This window comes from Hirundo rustica, chromosome 3 (genome assembly GCF_015227805.2).
Source record: "Hirundo rustica isolate bHirRus1 chromosome 3, bHirRus1.pri.v3, whole genome shotgun sequence".
NCBI classification, from domain to species: Eukaryota; Metazoa; Chordata; class Aves; order Passeriformes; family Hirundinidae; genus Hirundo; species Hirundo rustica.
This window is the reverse complement of record NC_053452.1, coordinates 66,128,910-66,152,347: the sequence shown is the minus strand read 5'-3', so window position 1 is coordinate 66,152,347 and position 23,438 is coordinate 66,128,910. Positions and strand designations below refer to the sequence as shown.

The 23,438-nt window shown below is 41.3% G+C and overlaps 1 protein-coding gene across 2 annotated transcripts in view; it reads right to left on the bottom strand.

Annotated features, from left to right (window-relative positions):
* Window positions 1-12,721: 12,721 nt before the first annotated feature.
* MCM9 (minichromosome maintenance 9 homologous recombination repair factor) overlaps window positions 12,722-23,438 on the bottom strand; it is a 57,040-nt gene continuing 46,323 nt past the window's right edge. The window contains exons 13-15 of one of the 2 annotated variants that reach the window (XR_005699894.2): window positions 20,516-23,025; window positions 13,443-13,552; window positions 12,722-13,125 (exon numbers count right to left, since the gene is read on the bottom strand). Coding sequence is in view for 1 of the 2 variants with exons in the window: in XM_040058093.2 (XP_039914027.1) it covers window positions 21,519-23,025 (1,507 nt within the window). In the remaining variant the exon portion in view is untranslated. Of the gene's footprint in view, window positions 13,126-13,442; window positions 13,553-17,895; window positions 23,026-23,438 lie in introns of those variants that run through there. The other variant, XM_040058093.2, reaches the window with a different exon arrangement.

Here is a 23,438-nt window from a genome sequence, read left to right as displayed (position 1 = left end):
CCTGGCTTAAACAGATCCATTTTGGGGTCTTCCCCATTCCGGTCCTCCCACAACACATCACCCTCTGTCTCTGCCTGTTGGAGCAAGCACTTGCACTGAGACCTCTCCCTACCACCTCAGGACATCTTGTAACTATTTCCCTTCTCACAGGTTTTCATTTTTCTGCAGCATCTACTCCTTCTGTAATGACCTCATTCAGCTCACTGACACACAAAGCCTGGGCTTTGGTCAGGTGCTCCATCACTGCTTTAATGCATGTCTGTCCCTGAGCCCTCCAGATCCCTTCATTCTGTCTCTGCCTACCTGCAGGCAGTCACAACAAGAAAAGAAGGGATACAGACATTTTGGCCCTTGTTTTCTTCAGCCTCTCCCAGCATGTCTGGTAAAAACCGTCCTTCTCTTGGCACTCCTATAAACCACTTTGGAAGTGGTGCCTTTGTTGGGGATCCAGTTGGCTGCCCTTCCCCAGGAGGAAGGGATGTGTGCCAAGGAGAATGGCCAGGCAAGGCTGAAAACCTCCCTCTGAAACCTCTTTTATCCTTGCTGAGGGCTCCAACAAGGGACATACCCATGTGACCGGCAGCCCTGAATGCAGGGGCATTGCAGGAGGTGGAGAGTGCTCTGCCAGAGTGCTACTCACACATCTCTCCCAGGGAGGGAACCAGCAGACAACGAGGGTTAAGCGATTCACGCCCTGCTTGTATATTTCAAAAATCCATCATCTTTGCCTCCCTTGAGGCATAAAATAATATGTTATACAGAATAACATTTTATTTGATATAATGGTTTATAAAAACCTTCCCTTTAAGGTCCTGAAGGGAAAACAACACCAAATGTTAACATAGATGTTTCACAAACCTGAAATCTCCGTATTGTAACCCAGGGAGCCTCTGATGTGAGTACCCTTCTCTCTGCAGCACCCTAGTTAGCAGAGGCATTTTTTATTCACCACTAGATAAGTGGTGAACAGTTAACCATGTTTTACCACTGTTTTACTAATACAAACTCTTCAACAGATTTCCCTCATTTTTGGTAAAGCTACGGAACAAGGCCAAACCGCCCGATTCCTGGCAGGTCTGTCTGGAACAAATGGTGGAGGCAGCTCTCTTGTCTGCAGACTCGCTGTTCCTACATGGGGAGTCTCTTTACCAGCATGACTGAATTACAGCAGAGTGCTACCAAGGAATTTAGAGTTACAAGGAGGTTTATAATGAAGAGAATAAGGCAGGAAAAAAAAAAAAAAGAAAAAGTGCCTTTTTGAAGATTACTAGGAAGCTAAGTCCACAGCACAGAAATTTCTGTGACTGTATACTTTGCAGATACATCTAACTTAGCATTTAAAGTTGCCAGTGGCCTAGTAACAGCATGACAGATGCTCAGAGCCTCACACTGATGCTATTCTGTAAAATTAGTGGCAGCACAAAGAGTAAAACTCTAAAGCTACATCTCCAGTAGTAAATAAAACAGGCCAGACACTTTTCCATGACCTGAAGCAATGCAGCATGGCCTGGCACACGTACACAGGTCTAAACTGCCTGCTTTTGCCTCCAGACATGACGGTCATATCTGAGCCACCCATTAGGAAAGGTCTGAGGCATCCAATCCTTTCTGTTTCCAGCAGCATTGTTAGCTGGCACGGACCAAATCTGTGCCACGGAGCATCGTGACAATTAAACGAGACACATGATTGCAGACCAGCGCCCTGGTCCTGTTCTACTTTCTGGCATAGAGACACAACCTATGGGGATTCTATGGCCTTCTAAAGCCTTTTAAAAGGCTCTCTGGGGCTCTCTCATACTTTATCAGCTCTAGTTGCTTACTCCAATGGGTCCTCAGACGTTTCCTGAGAAAACAGCAGTGCTTTACATCTCACTCATAAATAGACAAAGGGCTTCTTTCACTTGGAAACATCGAGCCATCTTAGAGTATCACACACCAACCACGTTAAACAACAAAAGAGGAACCTATGTTAGAAAGCAGAACTAATAACCATGGCTGCCTAGTCTGTGAGAAGATTTGGAAACGAAAAGGAACTGGAAGAAGTAAATGGGACAATTTTGGTGAACAGTCCCCACTGGATCCTGGGCTTAGGATGTTAAATATATTTGTAACAGCACAGACTTGTCATAATGATGAGCTCCAGCAGAGACATCCCTCCATTCACCCATTCCTTCCAGGGATATTACAGGTGCATCCCCAGCTGGTTTTGCTAAACCCAGCTATGTGTCACAAGGGACATTTTCCCTCTCTGTGATATGAAGTGATTCTGCTTGTTGGAAAAACACATCAAAGTGGTTGTGCATGTGGTTGGTTCATTTTTAATTTTTTTTTTAATCACAATTTTGCATATTCCTATAAGCTCTAAAATGTTTTATAGAAACCAAGTAGAAAATCTGAAATATTTCTGAACTTTCAGCTTTCTGTATTTCTCTAGACCAGAAATAAGTATGGATAAAATACAGTCCTCTCATTTTCCTGGCATTATTGCTAACACGCAAATTGCTGACTGGATTCAAAGCTTGCTGGATTTAAGAAGAGCTTTAACAACCAAGAAAATGGCCTCAGCTTCCTGACTATTGACGTGCTCATCTTGAAAACATCGACATCTACGAATCTGTGGGCTTCTTAGACTTAATGCTTAAAACTAGTGTGAGCAATAATAAAAACCCCTATGTGCTTAATTGCATTTATTAAGGGTCAGTTCAGTTTTGAATCTACCTTTTGAATTCCGCCGGAGAAAGAAATGTACAATCCAATTAGGATTCGATGGTACCAGTGCTATGCCACAGGCACAGCCCATATCCCCTCAGGAAGGGCAGGAGCTTCCCTGCTGAAAGGCCTGATGTGCATTAGTGCAACCCTTTGTGGGTTGCTGAAAGCTTTTAAATTACACATTTCCAGAGTGAGAGGGTATGTGTGGGGAAAGAAAAACGGAAATAAGAACAAAAACCCATCAGAAAATACTCCATCTGTGGGCGCTGGTGGTTGGAAAGCAGGCCGGGGCTGCCTGCAGAGGCCCGGGGATCCTTATTCCGGCCGTGCCACGTGCGGGGTGAGCGCGGAGCCTGCGTTTGTCACAGGCCGCGGGCAGGCCGTGGGAACGAAAGGGAAGAGGAGCCAGGTGAAAAGCAGGGTCTCTTCCATGTGTTGCTCCCTCAGATCCCATGCTCAGAGGGCAGGCTTGTTGCAGCGTGTATTTCAGATACAGTGAGCTGGAAAATTGTGGGACTGGTGGCTACGCAGCTGCAAATGAGGTAAGAACCAGGCACAAAGCTCTAAACCGATGAAAAAGAGGAGCAACAAGAGAAAACAGATGCCTAATGAAGTGAACATTTACCTTTTTAACACTGATCTTGAACTGATTGGGTGGTGGGAGCAGGGGAGAGGGAAAAGTTACAGAGGAAAATGATCTTGAGAACATCTTGCTTTTTAAGAATATTCCTTTGGGCAGGCATGACGTAAGACAGAGCGAACTTGAGGAGCCAGTTCCTGAAACTAGCCCCCCTGAAAAGCACTTGAAGAGGGAATTCAGCTGTGGTTTGAGAGCAAAAGGACTTCCAGGAATTAATCTGATCTCCCAGCTCTGCCTGGCACCACGTCAAAGGGAGAGGAGCTGGGACATGAGCAGGCTTTGAGCTCAGGTTATCAGGGGGAAGTTTTGCTTCTTCATTCTCTGTTAGACAGACTGACTTCAGAAAGCACCATATTTGAAAGAAATAGTTTGTGACACAACTTCAACACATTTAAAATGCCCAAAAAATCAGAACCTAACTGTTTAGTAATTATTCTTTGCAATGTGACAAATAATGTTTCAATATTTGCATGCCCAGGCATCAATAAACATCTTGAAAAATAAGCCTAAAGCACTAAATTTACACCTAAATTAGTGGCTTGCTGTTGAGATATCCAAGGTACCCAGCCATCATCCTGACTCCAGAGGAAGCTCTTGGAAGCAAATCAAAAGGGGTAGGGGAAGAGGGGAACAAAACAGATTGCTGGAGGCAGATCCTGCTTTCTGATCATTTGGGCCCAACAGAGTCACCACGCAACCAGGAGTTGGTGATGGGAAGCTCCAAATTGCACAAATGGCTTCCAGCTCTTTTTTTTTTTTTTTGTAGAGCAGAGTGTGCAGTAATCAAGCAGCCGGCAGCAAATCAAACATTTACTGCCTCCTTGTCTGCAAAATGAACGCTGACACACTCTCCTGCATCTGGGGCTGCCTCAGCATGAGCAGAGCCGTGAAGGAGCGCATCATGACATTAATTCTTTGGCAGAACAAGGGGCTGCATCAAGGGCACGGCCACGCTGCTTCAGAAGGACATTTATTGCCCCCACGACTGTCTGGACCCCTTGTGCACAGAGAGCAGCTGATGAAGGACTGCACAGCCAGACCCCAGGAGCTTGCTCCTGTTATGTCTCACCTGAGAAAAAGAAGAAGCCTCATCAGACTGGATATTTTAGTGGTATGACATTACCAGGAGCAAAACGCCATATGTCTTCTGTCTTCATTGTGATAAAAGTCGAGGGCAGCAGACAAGGCTTTTTACAAGTTCCTGATGTTCAAAGGCCTTGGGAAATAGAAGAAAATAAAAATGAAGCCAAAAGGGAGAGCTAAGCGTGGTTTTCTGTCCACACTTCACTTACTCAGCATTTCTGTCACTGAGCCAGTGAGGGCTGGGATCTGCTTCTCCCCAGAGACAAAGGTTTAAGTGCTGTAAAGAAGGTTCTGATTTATATTTTTTTTTCAAGTTAACTGAAACAAAACATATTTACTCAAGGACTTGGTGAGGGCCATAGCACATGAATGGCACCTTCCACACACCAAATTAGATAAACACCTGCTAGATTAGTAGTTAAGCAGTATCAGAAGCAAGAAAGTGACATCAAGATCTGCAGCCATTGTTCACTGAATTTGAACAATGAGGAAGAGAGTTGAAACTCATATAATCTGCTTCATCTGGGACTAGCTGACTTGACTAAGCAGAAGATGAGACACATGAAATGGAATTTACATAATGGAATAAGCTTTGCTCATTTGCTGAGCTGGAAGAAGTTTCACGTGGAAATATAGGAAAGTGCACATAAATAATTCCTATAATTTAATTTTTTTTTCTAGAAAAGCTGGACAGAAATTCTTTAAATAAATTATATTTAAAAAATAAAAAACCCCACCAACTTCTGCCCTAAAATTTCAGTTGAAATTAACGTAAATATATCAAAATTGTTTTAGAATATAGGACAGTCTAAAAAAATATCGTTATGCAGTGACAAATTCTGTTATCATTTTAGTGTTGAGGATTGTTAAGAGAGAAAGAGAGGAATTCCTAACAGAAGGGAATGAAAATCGTCAAAGGATTTATATGTTAACAAATAGGATTCTACCAAAGATCATCTATTTCAGAGAAAAAGCACCATCTGTCACCCTCAAAAAAAAAAAAAAAAGGGAAAAGGAAATAAACCAGAGTTTGGAGCTCCCTCTGCTGGAAGTAGTTACTTTGTCTTTCCCTCGATGCACCTACCGCGAGCATTTAAAAACCCCACCACTTTTGCAGCAATAAACTGCACATTTCACTTTACATGTGAGATCAAGGAAGAAGAGATTTCTTTCCTCTCTATGCAAGATCAAATGCACGTAAACCAATACTGCTCACTCCACAAACGGAAAAAAAATCCACAGTAGGATTTAAAGATTGACTGTACTACCAGTGGGATTTCTTCTGCCGTTTTTTCCTCTCTTTTTTGAACATAGGAATTCTTACCTACAAAGCTTCTCCCACCACAACCCTGGTCCTCTTTTTTCTCTCTACCAAATCCACAGGGAACCAGAAAATTACTGTTTAAAAATACACAAGGACGTTCTCAATAACATCACTGCAGGAACAAACCTTCAAAATACCACGCCAAACACTGTATTACCAATGGCAGTCATGCAGCAGAGCTGACACAGTTGTGATAAGTTCACACCTAAAACTGCATCTGCAAATGTCATTGGGCAGTGCCCCAAATGCCTGGTTTAGCTGTAGGTGCCCTGCAATGGTAACATTTTGGGATGAGAGGCTGGAGCACGTCAGACGTGTGTCAGCTCAGGCAGGATACCGTTTTAAACATCCATCTTAGAACGGGGTGAAGCACGCAGCGCAAGGAGATCCTTTCTTTACCAACCACAAAACGCATTGAAATGCCTTCCTCAACGGGGTCTTTTGACAATTTTTACCACTTCTGTCCTTTTTTCTTCCAGCCTTTTGTCTGCAGGGAGGCAAGGCCGCTGCCTTCAGCTAGCCAGGGTACCCGCTGCTCTGCTAGAAGCAGCACCATTTAGCTCAGCGACTGCCGAACCAGGCTGGTGTGCGACGCGCTTGGCACAGCTCGTTGGCAAGCCTGGGGAGGCTCAGCTTCACAGGGATTTTTTAAAAAAACAGTATGTTCATCATCTGAGATCCAGCATACACATATATATGTGTGTATGTGTATTCTGTCGGTATAGGATGGATACAGGCCCACGGTGGAAGAGATAAGAAGTGAAAGAGCATTCCTGGGGATATGCACAGGCACGTGCTTCCAGGAGACAGATCCAGGGTGAAAAGAGCTTATGTAAAAATAAGAGTCATAAAAAGCACAGAATCATAAGTTGAGGTTATGAGGGCAGCACTAAAGAAAGTGAAAAATCATGTGAAAAGGGAAAAATGGGGTCACTGAGAAGGAATTAAAGGTGGGACAGCAAAGGCAGGAAGGAGGGACAAAGGAAGAATGCCACCACATCTCACAGTCCCTTTTCTGAGAACTCCCCCCTCTCCCCCAGCATCAACCTACACAGAAAGCAACATGAGAAGTCACCTTTTTTTTTTCTTTTCTAGACAAGAAAAAGAAAAGCTTTTATGCTTTCTAGCTTCTTGTTATTTTTCGTCATTTATTCCCACAAGTACAAGCCCTCCCATTTAATGTTGGGCTTAAATACTTCGCTGCAAATCTGAAAACTCTGTGTGATAAATTTTGGTCATTAACATTATTAACTGTTGTATTGTAGATATTGTCCATCACTGCTATATTGTCCAAGATGTAATGATACCAACAGGTCTGACCCACTGCCTGTAGAGGCCCTGCTGCTACAAATTAAGGGAGTGGCTTGAATCAATACGCTACTAAACAGACTACATTCCACTTTAATAAATACATTAGACGGCTGAATTTATAGTATTATTATAGTGACACTGGTTTTTTGAATATAAGATCATGTCTGATAACTTCATTTAACTTTATTTCGTTTACTCTGTTCAAGATGAGCAGTAATAGGAATGTAATCTCCAGGACAGCTATTAAAGACTAATATTTATTTCTTGGGTACAGTTACTTACAGAGGATAGACTTACAGGAGGGTCGTACCACTGCTTAGGGTTAGGGGTCAATGTGCATTAATTCTAGGAGTTTCATCCTTTCCTCCTTCCTCTCTCTTTTACGTATCAAATGCAAAGGAAATATACGACTATTAAAAGCATCACCTTGACACTAAACCACAGGAGAAGAATGAGTTCAAATAGTGAGAACAGACTACATAAAGTGAGCCAGAAGAGAAGGGTGCACTTTTCCCTTTAGTCAGTACTGATTTCCCCTGGCATGCAGACCAACAATTGCTTCATGTCTTCAGGGTCCTATTTTCACGGCTGCTGAGCTGGGCCCATTCTTGGGATCCCCTTGGATACAGCTGGTGGCTGCAGCTGCCAGCAGCTGCTTAGGCAGACTGCAGCTTGGAGCACCACAGCACAGCTGTGAGAAAGCCCCAAGGAACAAAAGGCTGCTGTTCCCAAACAGGTGTTTTTCCTAGCCTCCTGCCCCCAAGTTCTATTTCCAACGTACAAGCATGGTTGAGAGAATTATATTTTGTTGCACAGCCATTTCCATTACATCTGGCTTTGGTAGTTATTTTGCCCTGCTCAATCAAATCTGTGGGTGGGATAGCACAGGAAACTGATCTGTCTGAAAGAGCCTGAATGCTAACTGATAGTCTGGCCTTTAAGTCCATGGAATCATTGGATTTTTGGGTTGAAAGGGACTTTAAAGGTCATCTAGCTCCAAGTACCCTGCCATGGGCAGGGACACCTTCTGCTAGACCAGGCTGCTTTTAAAAGTCCCATCCAACCTGATCTTGAATCCAGGTCCCTGTATGTGGGACTGTATTCTACTTTGCTGCCCCCAAAAAACTGTGGGTATTCTTCAGAGAGGCCCTGGCATGGGGAAGATGCCTTTTTTCAAGTTCTGCTGGGGATGGCAGCTGTGCAAACTTCTAACAGATCAACTGAGGCTTACACCGGTTATTTTTGAAAAGCCAGAAGAGGCAAACAGTTATTGCCAGTTCAATGGTAGATGGTGGTGGTGTTGTCGTCATGTCTAGGGGGTAAATTCCTGTTAGTCATATTAAACAGCTAAATTTGATTTATTTCTTATCAAGAATTCCCTTTCTGTTTCTTAGACACCAAAAGAAAAGGGTATCTACTTGCACACTAGATACTGACTAACAAAAATAAGGTTTATGCAGAAAGTGTGACAATATGTGTGACAATAGGTGTGATGATAGGTGACAAGAACTCTTTAAGGAAGTTGGTATCAGATGCTGATATATCAGCAGTTTCTGTTTGATTACAAGTCTTGGAAGACTACACAGTGTTGAACATATTTTGGAAGAAAACAATGGAGAGTCCACATTGGCAAGTTATCAGCTCACGTGAAAGAGAGATGCTGTCTGCTGGCCTTTTCATTTTGGCAAGTTTATTTTCACTCCAGTTCCTTAAGAAACATCCAGATCCAAGAAGCTGAAAGAATATAGAGGAAAACCATCCATTTTTACTCCAATCATTTTTGTCATCAACGCCCCAGAGCTTATTGTCTGGCTGAGCATAAACTGCATAATGCCATCTAAAAATCAACCCATACACAAAATTTAGTACCAGAAAATAAATCTCTTTAGTGCAGGAAGAACATATTAACTGCTATTCTTACTGATTCCATCAAGCTTTTAAAACTAAACTTAGCTGGGTTTGAGTTCCTTTTCCTTTCCAGTCTATTTCTCACATGTTCTCCTCTATTCTCTCCCCAGAAGATCACCAGCCTCATCACCAGAACATTCTGAAACCTGAGGCAACACAAAAGGCATAAAGTTTTCATATCCCAAGATGTTATGAGCTGCAGTGAATGAATCAGGCTTCTTGTGACCTCCCTTCAAAATATAATGAACAAAAAGGTTCTTAGTGGAGTCACTTTCTCCTCAGTTCTCAATCAGACTTCAGCCATACTGGGGGCAGAAAGGCTGTTTGACACTGTTAATATCAAATCTACCTCCCCCAAAAGCAAAAAGTGATGGTGGACTTGTCAGGGACTGTATAAGAATAATCTTAAGAAGGAGTATTATTAATCAAGATCTCACTTTATGAGGGATCCTTCCAGGGGTGCATCCAGGTTTCCCAGGGAATCAAGCATATGGACTAATGAAAAGGGATGGTGCATGTTAACATCTAAACAGGACAAGGATGGGATGCCTTTGGGGCATGTTCCTAGAGCCAGGATGCAGAAAGTATTCCCATGTCTTATAATTTACACATAGCTGAAAGTACCTAAGGGACACCTGCAGATTCATGCTGCATGCACCTTAAAAATGTTTTTTCACATAACTTTTTTTTTTTTTTTTTTTTTTTAATATAGTCAGCTTTTTGAAATTTCAGCCAGAACAGGCCATCTATATGCTTGCAGAATATCAGTTCTAAAAGCCACTCCTTTCTTCAGCTTCTGCTTGGTCTTATAATTGAGATAATACAATAAATACTGTAATTCTGACTGCCACTTCATTTTCTGTATGAATTTCAGCATACTGGCTTTGATTAATTTAAAACCCAGTGTCTCTGCTTCTGCTCTCTCCTAGCAAACAGACATTCCAGATCCAGAAACATACAGTTAAATTTAATAAGCATGTAACACTCACCTCCTGTACAATTTAAACTGACACCATGACCCAATTAAGATTTTTGGCATCATAAACGCTCTCAGTTTAGGAAGGGTGGTGGTTCAGTGGCAGTAATAGGAATCAGATATTACTTGCATTGTTTGTCTGGCTTAGACATCCCAAATAGAACAGTTAAGAGGCTCCAACAGTGTCAGTTTGGATGAAGAAGTAAAATTAAATTAGACTGAGAGTCTATCAGCAATATAAACCTGGGGATTTTGTGAGATCATGAAGCAATTGTTTTTATGTAGTTTAGATTCCCCGACATGAGTTCAGCATGTTAAGACTAAAAAATAAAGATTATATCTGGATTTTATAAAAACATGTGTGTGATATTTAGATTAAATCCCTGAAATTTAATAAACTAGATAAGGTGCTTCCTATAATTAATACTTTAAAAGTAGTTAGAGATCTGAAATTAACATATCCATCACTCATGAACTTCTAAATAACAAAGCCTGTTGGGAACATATTTTTAAATTGGATACATGAGGAATATGTTTAAAATAAAGCTCACTAACTCACTCACAGTCTCAAAAGAAACCATGCTATCTTGAGTCCTGAACAGTGAGTAGAAACAGAGTTCAATGAGAATGGGAATTTTCAATGAATGAATAATGAACTGTTTAAAATCTGCAACTTGTGTGTCTTTTTCACAGCTGGCAAATACACAGCACAATGGGATACAATACCTAAAGGTTTATCTGTACTGGAATACTTCTGTATCTGTTGGCACCTGTGATACATGTGTTTCCTCCCTCATCAGGGGAAAGGAATCTCTGGAGTGACCACAGTGGTGAATTGTCCTCCCTCAAGCCAGGCTAAAGCTTGTTTGTCTTTAAGACCTTCAGAGATGATGCTGCCACAGTGTCTCTATGGTCACTGAACTGTGCTGGAAACACCTGCACAAGCTTTGCTCAGGGATCTGCTGGTGGGCAGATCTGCAGTGTCCTCAGGCTTGCACCTGAATGTGACACAATCACAGAGCCACTGAGGCTGGAAAGGACCTCCAAGATCATCAAGTCCAACCTTTGAGTGAATACCACCATATCAACTAGACCATGGCAATGTTATGTACAGTCACTTCTTGAACACTTCCAGTGGTAGTGACTGCCGCTTCCCTGGGCAGCCTGTTTCAGTGCTTAACCACCCTTTCAGTGAAGAAATTCTTCCTGGTGTCCATCCTGAGCCTCCCCTGCATTCCTGGAACCTGTGCTGAAGTGCCAGATACAGGCAGGCTCCCCAGGCCCCGATCCTGCTTGGGCCACAGCTGAGTGCCCGCAGCAGCAGGCACAGCTGGTTCCCAGCACAGCCTGAGAGCCAGGCTCAGCCAGCAGCACCTGTTGGGAGGAACTGCCAGCAAAGCAGTGAAGAAGGCCCACCGATTCAGAAACTGTTGAAAACCTTTAAACTGAAGTTAAAAGCAATCAGGATTGTATTACAGATGCAATCCAGATGCTGGAGTTTCAATTCACACCTTGTATCTGTGCAAGGCAAAGGCCTTGATAATTCTGTCCCCAGATCCCAGAGGTCCCAGCCCAGTCTTGCTGATGAGACAACTGTCATCACTTCTAGGTGTGTTAGATAAGATTGGTAGGGAACAAACTGGCTGAATTCTGTGGAGCTTTAACCGCCCACCAAACAAGCATTTGAAAGGCAGGGAAGCATTAGGATTCGGTAACAGTCTCAGCCAGAACATTCATGGGCCACTGGAAAATAGCTGAAGAGTTGTAGCTACTTCACCAGAAACCAGGAGCAAAGAAATACAAATGTTACCAGGTACAGAAAGTATGTTACTATTGTCTTAAGTTGGAAGAAGGAAGTTGGCAAAGACATATGATACAGAGAAGTTAACAATACCTCTCTGATGATCTTGTATTATAGTGCTGGCCAAAGCTGTTTGATTATGACTCAGAAGCATATGTGGACTGCTATCAGAAGAAGAGAATAACTTTTTTATTTTCTTTTCCCCGAGAGAGGAAAAGTCTCCCGCCATAATATTCAAAGAGAGTTTTCAAGAGCATTCAGCTCAAACCTGGATTGCTACCAATTAAGCTCATGTTAATCAGCTTAATGGCCATACTAATGCATAATCATGTTATTGAGGAAAATATGAGACATACCAAAGCCATCCTTGCCTAGGACACTGCTGACAAGGAGCTTTAAATTGTGCAGCTCTCAGTGATAATACATTGTGCTGAGTGGGAGTTTATTGTCTCTCCAGTTTCTTTTTCCGGAAAGAAATAATTAAGGATAGAAGTAGTCCGTAACTACATTAGCAAAGAGATCTGGAAAACACCTGACCCGCTCATTCTGCAACCATATGGGTTTTTGAAGTTAAATACTTTCCAGTAATGTTCCTCCTTGGCCAGGACAGTTTCTTGCCTGGAGCTGAGGAAGGAGTAATGCCCAAACTTCTAGGTCTGTGTGAGTCTGTGTGAGAGAGAACTGTTGAGGTATATTAGGTTTTTTGGCCTGATTATAAAACCACAGAACGGTTTGGACTGGGAGATACCTTAAATGTCATCTAGTTCTAACCCCCCTGCCATGGGCAGGGATTATCTCCCACTAGTTCAGGTTCCTTAAAGCTCCATCCAGTTTAGACTTGGCCACTTCCATGATAGGGGCACCCACAATTTCTCTGGACAATCTGTGCTCACCACCCTCACAGTGAAGAAGTTTTTCCTAATATCTAATCTAAATCTATACTCTTTCAGTTTGAATCAATTGTCCTTTGTCCTGTCACTACTGCCCTTGTATTAAGTCCCTCTCGAGCTCTCTTGCAGCCCCTCTTTAGGTACTGGAAGGTGCCCCAAGGTCTGCCCAGAGCCCTCTCTTCTCTAGGCTGAACAATGCAAACTCTCAGCCTGTCTTCATAGGACAGGTTCTTCAGTCCTCTGATCATCTTTGTGGCCTCCTCTGGACCTGCTCCAAACAAGTCCACAACCTTTGTAAGCTGGGGGCCCCAGAGCTGGAGGCAGCACTGCAAGTGTGGTCTTGCCAGAGCAGGAGAGAGGAGGGAGCATCACCTCCCTCCACCTACTGGCCGCTCTTTTGATCAGCACATGAAGAAAGCACTCCACACCTGACTCCATGCTCCAGGTTCCTTCAGTTCCTTCATAATATTGGAACTAATTCTAAAAATAAGAAAACATGATGTGACCCAGGCCAAGGTACTCTGTTTAAATATCATATGTCTTAGTTTGGAAAAGAGTATTTAAGGTCAAAGTCTGTCTCTTCATCATGACTTATTGCTAAGTGCAATGGTTTCAGGTAACAAAGGCAGTGCTGACTTGCAATATATTAAGAAAGAGTTTAGTTTATCCTTTGATAAATTGAGATTCTTACAATCATAATATGATTATTTCTTCCAACAAACAGTAGTACTCAGAATTCTTTTAAATTACATTTTTAGCATGTTAAGACAGTATTCCTACCCAAGGAAGCGTGATACCATTTTGCTCTTGTGATTCCCGGGATCAGGGAAGAAGCATTGCAGACAGCCACCGTGTTCAGTCACCGACGAGTATTTTTCACAACCGTCGGCCCCAAGGACGTTTCCCTCTACAAAAAAATAATTGAAATTTTGGAGCTCCCTCTGCTGGTTTTATGGCAACTTTCAGGTAACCACTTCCCCTGCTCTCTGTTCATTATAATTTAAATAATTAACTTCCGATATTGTTGTATTAAAAAAAAAAAAAAAAAAAAAAAAGTTACTACACTGCTTATTGGAGCATGTGTCCTTAGTAGCTGATGTAATATTGGAGAAAAATCTGACATTCCTCTAAGAAAGAGAGAAAAGGTTTCTTTTTTTAAGTCTGGTTTCAGAACTTGCAAATGCATAGTCTAATGCATGCAAGTGATTAGTGGAAGCATACACCCCTATCATTCCATTTTACCACTGATTCCTAATATGTGTGCATTCATGGTATGTGACAGTGTTTATACATGTTAGAATCTGCCTTACTAAGCACAAACAAGGTAAGCCAGGAAGCCAGCACTACTGCACAAAACAGTGCAAACGCATCCTTTATGCACTTCATTTGTTACATGGTCGAGAATTTCCCTTATTTTTATGCAAAAAAAAAAAAAAAAAAAAAAAATCTTACTGTTAAGTATGTAAATGGAAGTAAAGGGTTTCAGTTCAGAGTTTGCTGTTCTAAGATGGCTCACTGTGCCACACAACACAATCACACCGGTATTTCACATGCACCTGTTTAAAAAACAGCCAAGCAACAGAGAGAACACAAACATCCGGAACAGGGTTTGTCTGAGGTATTGCTCAGGTTTCATTGCCTTCTTTACCTTTAAAGAGAGCTCAGGGTCCTTAACTTTAAAAGGTAAAACTGCATGATATCCAAGTGTTTTCTGAATGGATTCTGAACGGTGTGTGAAAATAGATTGTACAACCTTCCTTCCTGTTTTCTTGTAGCTAACACACTGGTTTCACAGTTAAGCTGCCATAAATTCCAACCAACCTGAGCTCCGCACATCAACTGAATCCTATTAAAAAATGTTAACAGAGGAGTAATGCAGCTCTCAATAACGCTGATAAAATACTAATGGGAGAGCAATAATATAATTACAGGGAGAGCTGATTAAATCAAGATAGCACTTAACAGAATAAGGTAATTCCAAATCTAATGATTATATTAGATTATATCATCATTCCAGTGACACCACTGAGAGGTGATTAGAGATGGACCTTTAACTTTCAACTTTTTAACAATTTAATTTACATTTACTTAATTGCTAATAGAGGAAAAAAACCCTTTCTATTTTCTCTATGTTCATTGAGAGAACAGTGTATTTTCAGTTCCAGTTTTCTTGAAGAAAGGGTTTCTTTCAAAGTATTAGAAAAGTACTTAGTTCTGAATATTGATAGCTGGATAATAGACCCATAAGTACACGTGGCTGAGCTGAATCTTGTGAAGGTCATTAGAAAATTATCCCACTGAGGTCACTGGAAATATTCCTTCTGATTCTGGCAAAAACTGGAATGACTCACTAGTGACTTTAAAGTTTTTAACCTTCCCAACATTTTACGGTGTATTTAAAATAATTTTGGCTTGGGTTTTTTTATTTGTTTAAACAAGGAAAAGAATTTTCAGTGATGCTGTTAATCACCAGCTATAGAATACAGCAGAGACATTAGACATAAATATTCAGAAACTATAAGCCAGACACTGTATAAAGTACTTTTTACCAAGAAAGTTAACTTGCCGTAGGGAATTTCAGGGGAAAGTTTATGGGAAATTTATTCTACCTCTAACTACAAAGGTTTCTGAGGTCAATCTGTGATCCAAAAGAGCTTCTTAAAAATTATGGCTGTAAAGCACACAGACCTTTGCATTCAAAGACATTTTTACACTTCCACATTGCCATGAAAGTGGGAATGGAGTAAAGCTGCTGGTAGTGTTGTCCTACTGGTAGTGTTGAGGGGGAGTGAAGCGGTTGAAGCTGCGTGACTCCTTCGAGAAGAGCTGTCCTTCCAGACCGCTGGGATGGACTAGAAGCAGAGCTGCAGGTGCAGCTGCTCAAGTTGCTGACTGCTGTTGAAGCTACAAAAGTGTTACTTTTCTTCCTTGTGATGTTTTGTTCTGACAGATGAACAGTGGCTTGTGGTGAGTAGGTGCCTTGAATGGAGAAAGAAAGCCCTTCCAGAGAAAGACAAGTAACATTTCTGGAAAAATGTGGTGCACTCACCTAGGATTTGGCAATGAAGATAAGCAACATAAGGATGCTACTGAACACAGAGGATGACTACATCAGGGAACTTGCAGCTCCCACTATTCTTCACCCCTGCTTTCAGTTGCCAGGGAGAGTTAGAATAATGCCAACAGCAGTAACAGCATGATTTGGAACTTGGTACCTGCTATTCAGAAGGTGCCAACGCCCTGTGAGTAACCATGGTCATGCAGGTATTGCTTATACAAGCTTTTCTGTTGAGGGCTGTGATGACACATACTTCCTTCCTTGCCTTTTTACATGTGGTAACTCTCTCATGATTAATGAGTTCAAGTTATGAAATGTTACTGATTGAAAAGTCACTGCTCTAAAGGATCTCTCTTCCTAAATTGCATTGCAACAGTACATCTTAGTTGTACAATAACACCTGCATGTCTAAACAATATGACCTTGTTATGCCTATATTGTTGTGTATTTAGCTATACAATGTTATATATAGAAATAATATGTGCACAATTGTAATTTCACATATTGGCCAATTCACAATTGTAAAATCACATATTCAGAATAGTCAAACTTGACAAAAAACACATTTTCACTCTTTTCTAAAATACCTGTGCTCCTTATTAAGTAAAGGACAATATTATTCCTTGGAACTATTAACATTCTTTTGTCTAACAGGAAGGAAAGTACTGATAAGCAAAGGCACACCAGATACCTAAGGGAGATGACATAGTTATTATTCATTATTAATGAAGCTATTGCCTCATTCACATGAAATACAGAGCACTTAATTCTCTATCTACCTCATCTTCCCATCAATAAATACATTCTCTTTAGAATGGGATATTATATATCCTCTATTGGGACATCTGCTCACATGGAATCCACTAATCAGAAGTTTCAGTTCAGTTTGACTTTGCCATGTCTTTGGCTTTAGCTCACTTGGTTTTCTAATCCTTGTGCATATCACATTATGATATTTAACCCATTAACCTATGTATCCAACAAGAATCACAACATTCAGACCACTTAAGAATAACATGAACAACAAGCAAACTCAGCCATGCAGGGTTTTCTTCTGCTTGCCAGCTATTTAGAATGAAAAGCAGCATACAAAGGGGAGTAAGATTGGCTGGAGGTCAGCCTAAGAACTTGTCAGCAGATAGCTCAGCCACATGGCACACACTCCCTTTTCAGTTCAACTTCTGCCACATTTTTTGTGGCGTGTTTAAAATCTTCATACTGCTGGAAAGAACTGAAGGCTGTGTTTGCAAGATGTTTACATGGCAAGTGATTCCTGTTCTGGGTTGTTTTACAAGTTTAAGAACTAGGTATCCCCCCCAGAGATGCCCTAAATGGGATGGGCAATACCTCCCAGGGGAGCTTTGGAGGGAGCTGCACTGACATTGCAGGACCAGGCAGTGACAAGAGTCCTGAGTTTTGGAGAAAGGCGGCAATAAGGGTTTGGGAGGAAAGGAAGGATGTGAGGAGGCACCTCTAGGGAAGGGTAAGGAGCCAGTGGCAGCAGCCACAGGCCATGTCTGATAAGGTGGTCTCCAGTGGTCTCCAGCAAAACTGGAGACTATAAGAAAGACATAAAGCACAACTTTGTGCTCCTAAGTACTACCAGATCCTGAAAGGTAACAAATACCCACATATTCTGCTGTCTCTATGAAGGATTTCAGGTGATCCTGAATGATCAGAACTGATTAAATGTAACTTAATACTGTAGCTGTTTAAATTAAAGAAGTCAAAAATATTAGAAGAAAACTATATAAAATCAGCTGCTTTCTGTCTTAGTGCCTTTTCATTTTGGGGAAGTTTTGCATAAATGTCTCTGGATTGCACTGTCTTAAATGTCAGTTTTGCAGTGGTGCTTCAATGAACAGGCAACAAATACTAGATTGCTGCATCCCAAAACTCACCTGCAAGTGAGGTAACCAATAAATGAAGAGATGAATTAAAGTGAAGTGAAAAGATTATGAAGAAGATTTTTTTAAAAAATAAAGGCATTAAAAAAAACAAAAAACAAAAAAAAACCAAAACAAAAACAAAAACAACAACAACAACAAAAAACCCACAAAAAAACCCACAAAAAAACCCAGACAAACAGGTAAAGACTCCATTAGACATCTGGAAATAACTTGTGGCTGTATAACCAGGAACAGCTTTGTAGTTTGTCTTCATCTTATGAAGACAGTGGTCAATAGCATCTAGCCCAGGAAACAAGCCTGAGGCATGGGTGAAAGCCTGTTTCTGTAAGTGGGAAGTAGAAAGGAAGACTCCTTAGGAAGCCTCCTTCAGCACGGCTTTCCAGCTATGAAAGAAGTGAAGATACAGGCCAGCAGAGAGATCTGTACATCAACCAGTGTAGTATGTAATGACAGAGAACAATTACTCAGCTTCTCCTCCCCAAGTACTGGCAAATGAGAAGCAGTTCAGGCACTAAGCAGAGATACCTCATGATAGTCTAAAATAACATACTTAAGCTCCTAATTCAGAGGGGTGTGGGTCTCAAGCCCAGTCTTGGTTTAGTCAAGGTTGTGCCTTTCTCAGTAAGAGTACCATGCACGCAGCAGGAGTACAAAAAAATCATGATAAAGCTTTTTTTTTTTTTTAAACACAAAGATATAACTAATATATAATTATATTGTTGGGAGGTTTTTGGATTTCCACCTCGGTTTTGACTCATCAGCACGTCTGCCTGGGCTGTTCAGAACACTGCTATGGGAAGTGATCTTCTCCCACACTGACTTGATGAACTGGTTTCAGCCAGGTAATGGAGTCTGGCCACCAAATATCTAACAGCATTTCACTGCTGCTCACAAATGAGGGCTTGACCAACATACTGCTAGAACCAGTGGCTTCTGAAGTTTGCTTCAACTGGATTTTAGGACAGCAACATATATATTCACCTTCCATGAACACAGCTTAATAAACTACTAGTGTATTCAATAATAATTGATTTGATAGACCATAGACTCAGAGAGGCAAGTGTTGAAACAGATAATGTCTCAGTGCATTGTCAGGAAGACAGGCTGAGAGGAAATGACTCATCTGCCCCTCGACTGCACAAAGTATTCAAAAGAAAATTCATCTGTAGGTTAGCCCAGCAGACTGTCGCTGCCATAGTGCTTTAAATTCTACAATCTGATATGTTGTTCTCCAATCACTGGGCAATTGTAGCACTCAAAAAACATTAAAACTTGTGATTATTTGTGGGGGAAGATGGTATATAAAGGGAAAGGAAAGAAGTTAGCAATGTTCCCTGCCAAAGCACTGATAAATGGATTCTGTAGCAATGGCTACAGTAAGGGAGAGAGTAAATCAGCAGCAGGTATCATTTTCCTATTACTCTGAGCTCCTCATTTATCTTGGATGCTCTGAATTCATGCTATGATTCAGAAGCAGTACCACAACAGTAGCATTTCAACTGGTCTGGTAAAGAGTATCTACTTCTCCAAATTTATTCTTTGGTTACTTACCCCTCACACATGGGTGAGTAGGACCTGTATGCAGACAGTTTGAGAAGACAATAGTACTTTTCCTCCGATAGTAGAGATAAGATGGGCCTTTCTGCAAGCTCAGTGGAATGTCCTTGATGTTCCTGTGCCTCCTTTTCTTTGCTTTTATCTGGGAAGCAATGCCCAAGGGGCACTCTTCTAGGCAGAGTGACCCGAGAATAACTGGATTTTGCAGTCTCCTTCTTTGATTCTTTTGGGCTCTTGTTCCATTTCTCATGTTACATAATATGGAGAAGCAGAACCCTAAAATCTCAAAAACCTCTGCTCAGAAAAGAATCACTGTTCCATTTCATAAATTAGTACACTGACTACTGCTAATCAGGGGAGTCTGAAAACTTTCTTTTTTACTGATATACTATCTAGCATATTACCCCACAAAAATTAATCACCAGTAAGACACTACAAAAAAATTACAAATTCACTCTACCTAAATTCTACTGCCTATGTTCGGGTTTAGCTGCCTAAAACGTTCTTGAGTGGCAGACAGCAACCCAACCATGCTATTTTCAGAAAGTCTGGAAAGTCTCCAGGGCATTATCAAACTTGTCCTAACATGCTCAAACATATTGTTTTGAGGGTTGGAAGCTTGGCTAGTAAAGGCAGTAGCTATGTTCTGGCTTTGCACTGGCCAGCCAGCAACATCCATCAAACCAAAGAATTAGGAAAGAGGATTTCTGACTATAAATGAGACCACCATGCAAGCGGCTGATGCAAAAAATTCAAGTAGGAAGAGCATCACAAGTGTTTGTAGGTCCAGAGTTCTTGACCCTTCTTTAAGTGCAGACACAGCACCCTGTAGGTCACATCTGATTTTCATGGGCAGTAGGTCATGGGTGCGTGTCAACCTCACCCTGGCATAGCTGTGAGAACGAACATGACAGGAGGGCTCTTAGGTGGATAAATTCCACTTCTTTTGGTCAATGGCACATTTCCAGTGGAGGAACTACCACACAATCTGTCTGGACAGCAATATTTCTGTCATTTTGCCAGACTCTGAACAGTAAGCCAACACTATCCTTAGTGTTCTCATGTTTTCACTGTACCACTCCAAAGTACTTGGAGTCCTCACACTCCCTCAATTCTCTGAAATTCTGCAGTATTTTAACTCACTTGGTTTCAAAGGAGCTACTTCTAAGCAAATCAAGAGAGAATCAGACCTTTCTGCTAGCAAGTCTCCCAAGGGATCTACTGTTCTGTAAGCAACCACTCTATTCTCTGTTTACCTCACAGGTAATAACAAGAATATTCTGTGGAGAATTCAAACACAGAAGAAACATACCAAGCAAGTCACTAGAAAAAAAGTAAGGCTTACCTTTCTCTGTAAACTTATAATGTATTAGTAGATTAACTTCCCATTAGATAAATGAATGACACAAGATGCAGTATGCTACAGAAGACAAACTAAATATCAGATGCAGTAAAACTCTAACCATAATTAAAGTATCCAAGTAAACATTATCTGACTCAGAACCAAGCTACACTAGGGAAGCTCTTCACTGTGCTGCTAGGTTTGAAGTGTAGTTTATCTGCTAGGGCTTAATGCCTGCATTAAAGTTACCCTGGTTACTGACAACTCCCATTCAATCACCTGAAATTTGTCATCTCTGCAGTGGAGAACTGTGTTTATTACAGAGTTGGGTTTTGATGAAATGACCCAGAATACAGACACAGATACCTAAACCAGTGTGTTTAAAACTGAAATTAAAAAATAGAAACAAAAAGCTCTCAATACATGTTTTCAACATCAGCTGTGCGACAAGGAGCACAGAAATCAGACATGAAGCAAAATTGTCATGATATTGATAATACAGAAACACTGACCATAGCATGATGATGGATCACAATATTGACAACTATGCAGAGACAGTGACAAATAGCACATACAGATGAACAAAACATAATGACATAGCTTGAGTACCATCATTTTTCTGAAATAGCAGTCACTTGGAAGGACAATCTGAATGTGTAGTTCTAACCGTTACATGAAATAAAGGATGAAGTCAATTAGACTACCCTTCTGCAAGATCACTCACTCTGGAAACATGAACACAGTTATACAAGTCTTTAGGGTTCATCAGTTCAGTCAAAACAGTGAACTGAGATAAACAGTCTTGGGAAGAGTTTAGAAAACTAAAAGCCAAATCAGGCCTGCAGCACACACAGTCCTTGCTTATGTAAAGTATATAGCCCTTAAAGAAAATACGTTCACAGGTCTAGGATGGTTCTATGAAATGCTTTGAAAAACATGGCTACAAGTGATAGAAGGGTGAAGATTCAGAAGAACTGCATGTTAAATAATTGGGAGGATATACATGTTATGTGCTTGGGTTTTTCCTAACCTCTTTATCCCAATCAAAATCTAATGTAGCATCGTCCAGCTCTGCTATGGAGAAGAGAGATGTCTTCGTGACAACACTGGCTTTACTAGAATTTCCCAATGCAAAACTCTTCCTTTTGCTAGGATTGCTCACGTGCACCTTCAGCGACGGGCTGTGGCTTTCCTTGCTGGTGTCATTCTTAATGGCAGGCGTGGTTTCTGATTTTGCCTCAGGACGTGATACAAAGGAGAATGTCGACAGCTTAGCTAATGTGCTGGTGCGCACCTTCCCTGTGCTTGGGCCGCCAAGCTTCTGCTCTTCCTCCCTTTTCTTCTCACTGGGTGGAGGTGACACAGCATCAAAACTGACATCAGAGCATATTGTTGCAGTTCCTCTGATCTTTTTCGCTAAGGCCCGACTCTGCTGCTCGTCTTCCCCTTTATTATCAATTGATCCTTTTTCCAAACTACATTTTCCTAAGTGAGTCAATGTCATCTTGCTTTTCTCAGGTGGGCAGCATTCTTCTGGAAGCTGCTCTCCCTGAAGCTGGTCTCCTGGCTTAAAAATAGTTTCACTTGGAAAGAGAGAAAATTCTTCATTTGTCTTCTCTGAAGAATGACCAAGCTTTGTCCGTGGTCTGAAAGAAAATTTAGCTAGTTTAGCAGCAGGGGGACTTCCACTGTCTTGCTCATGGGAACTTACTACCTTTGTTTCCTTTACTACTTGATCTTTACTTCTTTTCCTTATGGAAACTGCTGTACTTTTTGCTGCTACTGTTATGCTGTTCTCTTCTCCTAGCACAGAATCTGCATCACTTGAGAGATCTGGCAAGCCAGAGGCAGGTAATACTGAAGGAAGGGCCTTTGCCTCAGGGTCCTGTGTACTTGTAAAGAATCCATATGACTTCTCCCTGTGCAGCCTCCGCCAGCTTCTAGAAGCATGTTGTCTAATAACTGAATCCTGCACACTTGCACTTGGTTCTGGGTCTGCAATATTATCTTCTGAAGAATGGTTGTGTTCTTCAGTCCTTTTCCTCCTTAACTTGGAAACTTTGTCCTTTTGTTTCAGAGGATCATGCAGATCCACAGCTGCTAGTGACTCTCTTATTCCATTTTGTTTCCTTGGTATTGAAGCAGATCTTTCTTCAGAACTTGAAGTTTTTGAAGTCAAGTTATTTGGAGATATCTTGGGCACTGGAGACTTCCTCTGAGAATTTTCTTCAGTATCAATGCTGCTCTCTTCCACACTGTCAAACCATGCCAGGCTGTTTGTATTTTTGTTATTACCATGCGCTGAGTTGCACAGGGGTTCTAGATGAATATTCCCTTCACAGCTGCCTTCAAGCAAAGGTGTCTGTGGCCCAGAGTTATCTTCTTCTTGATTTAAAGGTTCTGACTGAGACCTTTGCTTTGACAGCCCAAATGCATCCTCATTCAAGCACTTTGTGGCAGTACTGAAATGTGTTTCTTCCGGCTGCTGTTGGCATGAATTTTCCCTTTGCAATCTATACAATGAAAAAAAATTAAAAAATAGTACATTAATTTTCTTCCTTTTTTCTTTCTTCATTGCATTAGCGATACATAATATACATGACTGACGGAAAGCTACAAATAATGTAGGTCACAAAAGTATATTAAGTTTCACATACAGCTCTGAAAGCTGGTGTTGCAATATGTGAATTTTCAGCACCTTTGACAGTAAGTGGCAGAATTTAGTGTCCCCAATAGAAGACAAGCAGATGGACAGAGAAAGTGACCCCCTAAACTGCATTTCCTTGGGAAACCAAACAGAAAAAAACCCAAACCAAACCAAAAAATGAACAGAAACAAACAGCTTTGCACTTCCTGCAATCACTGCTAGAATCCCTTACAGATTTTACATCCTGTAAGTCTGTTTTCTAGAACAGGAACCAAATTA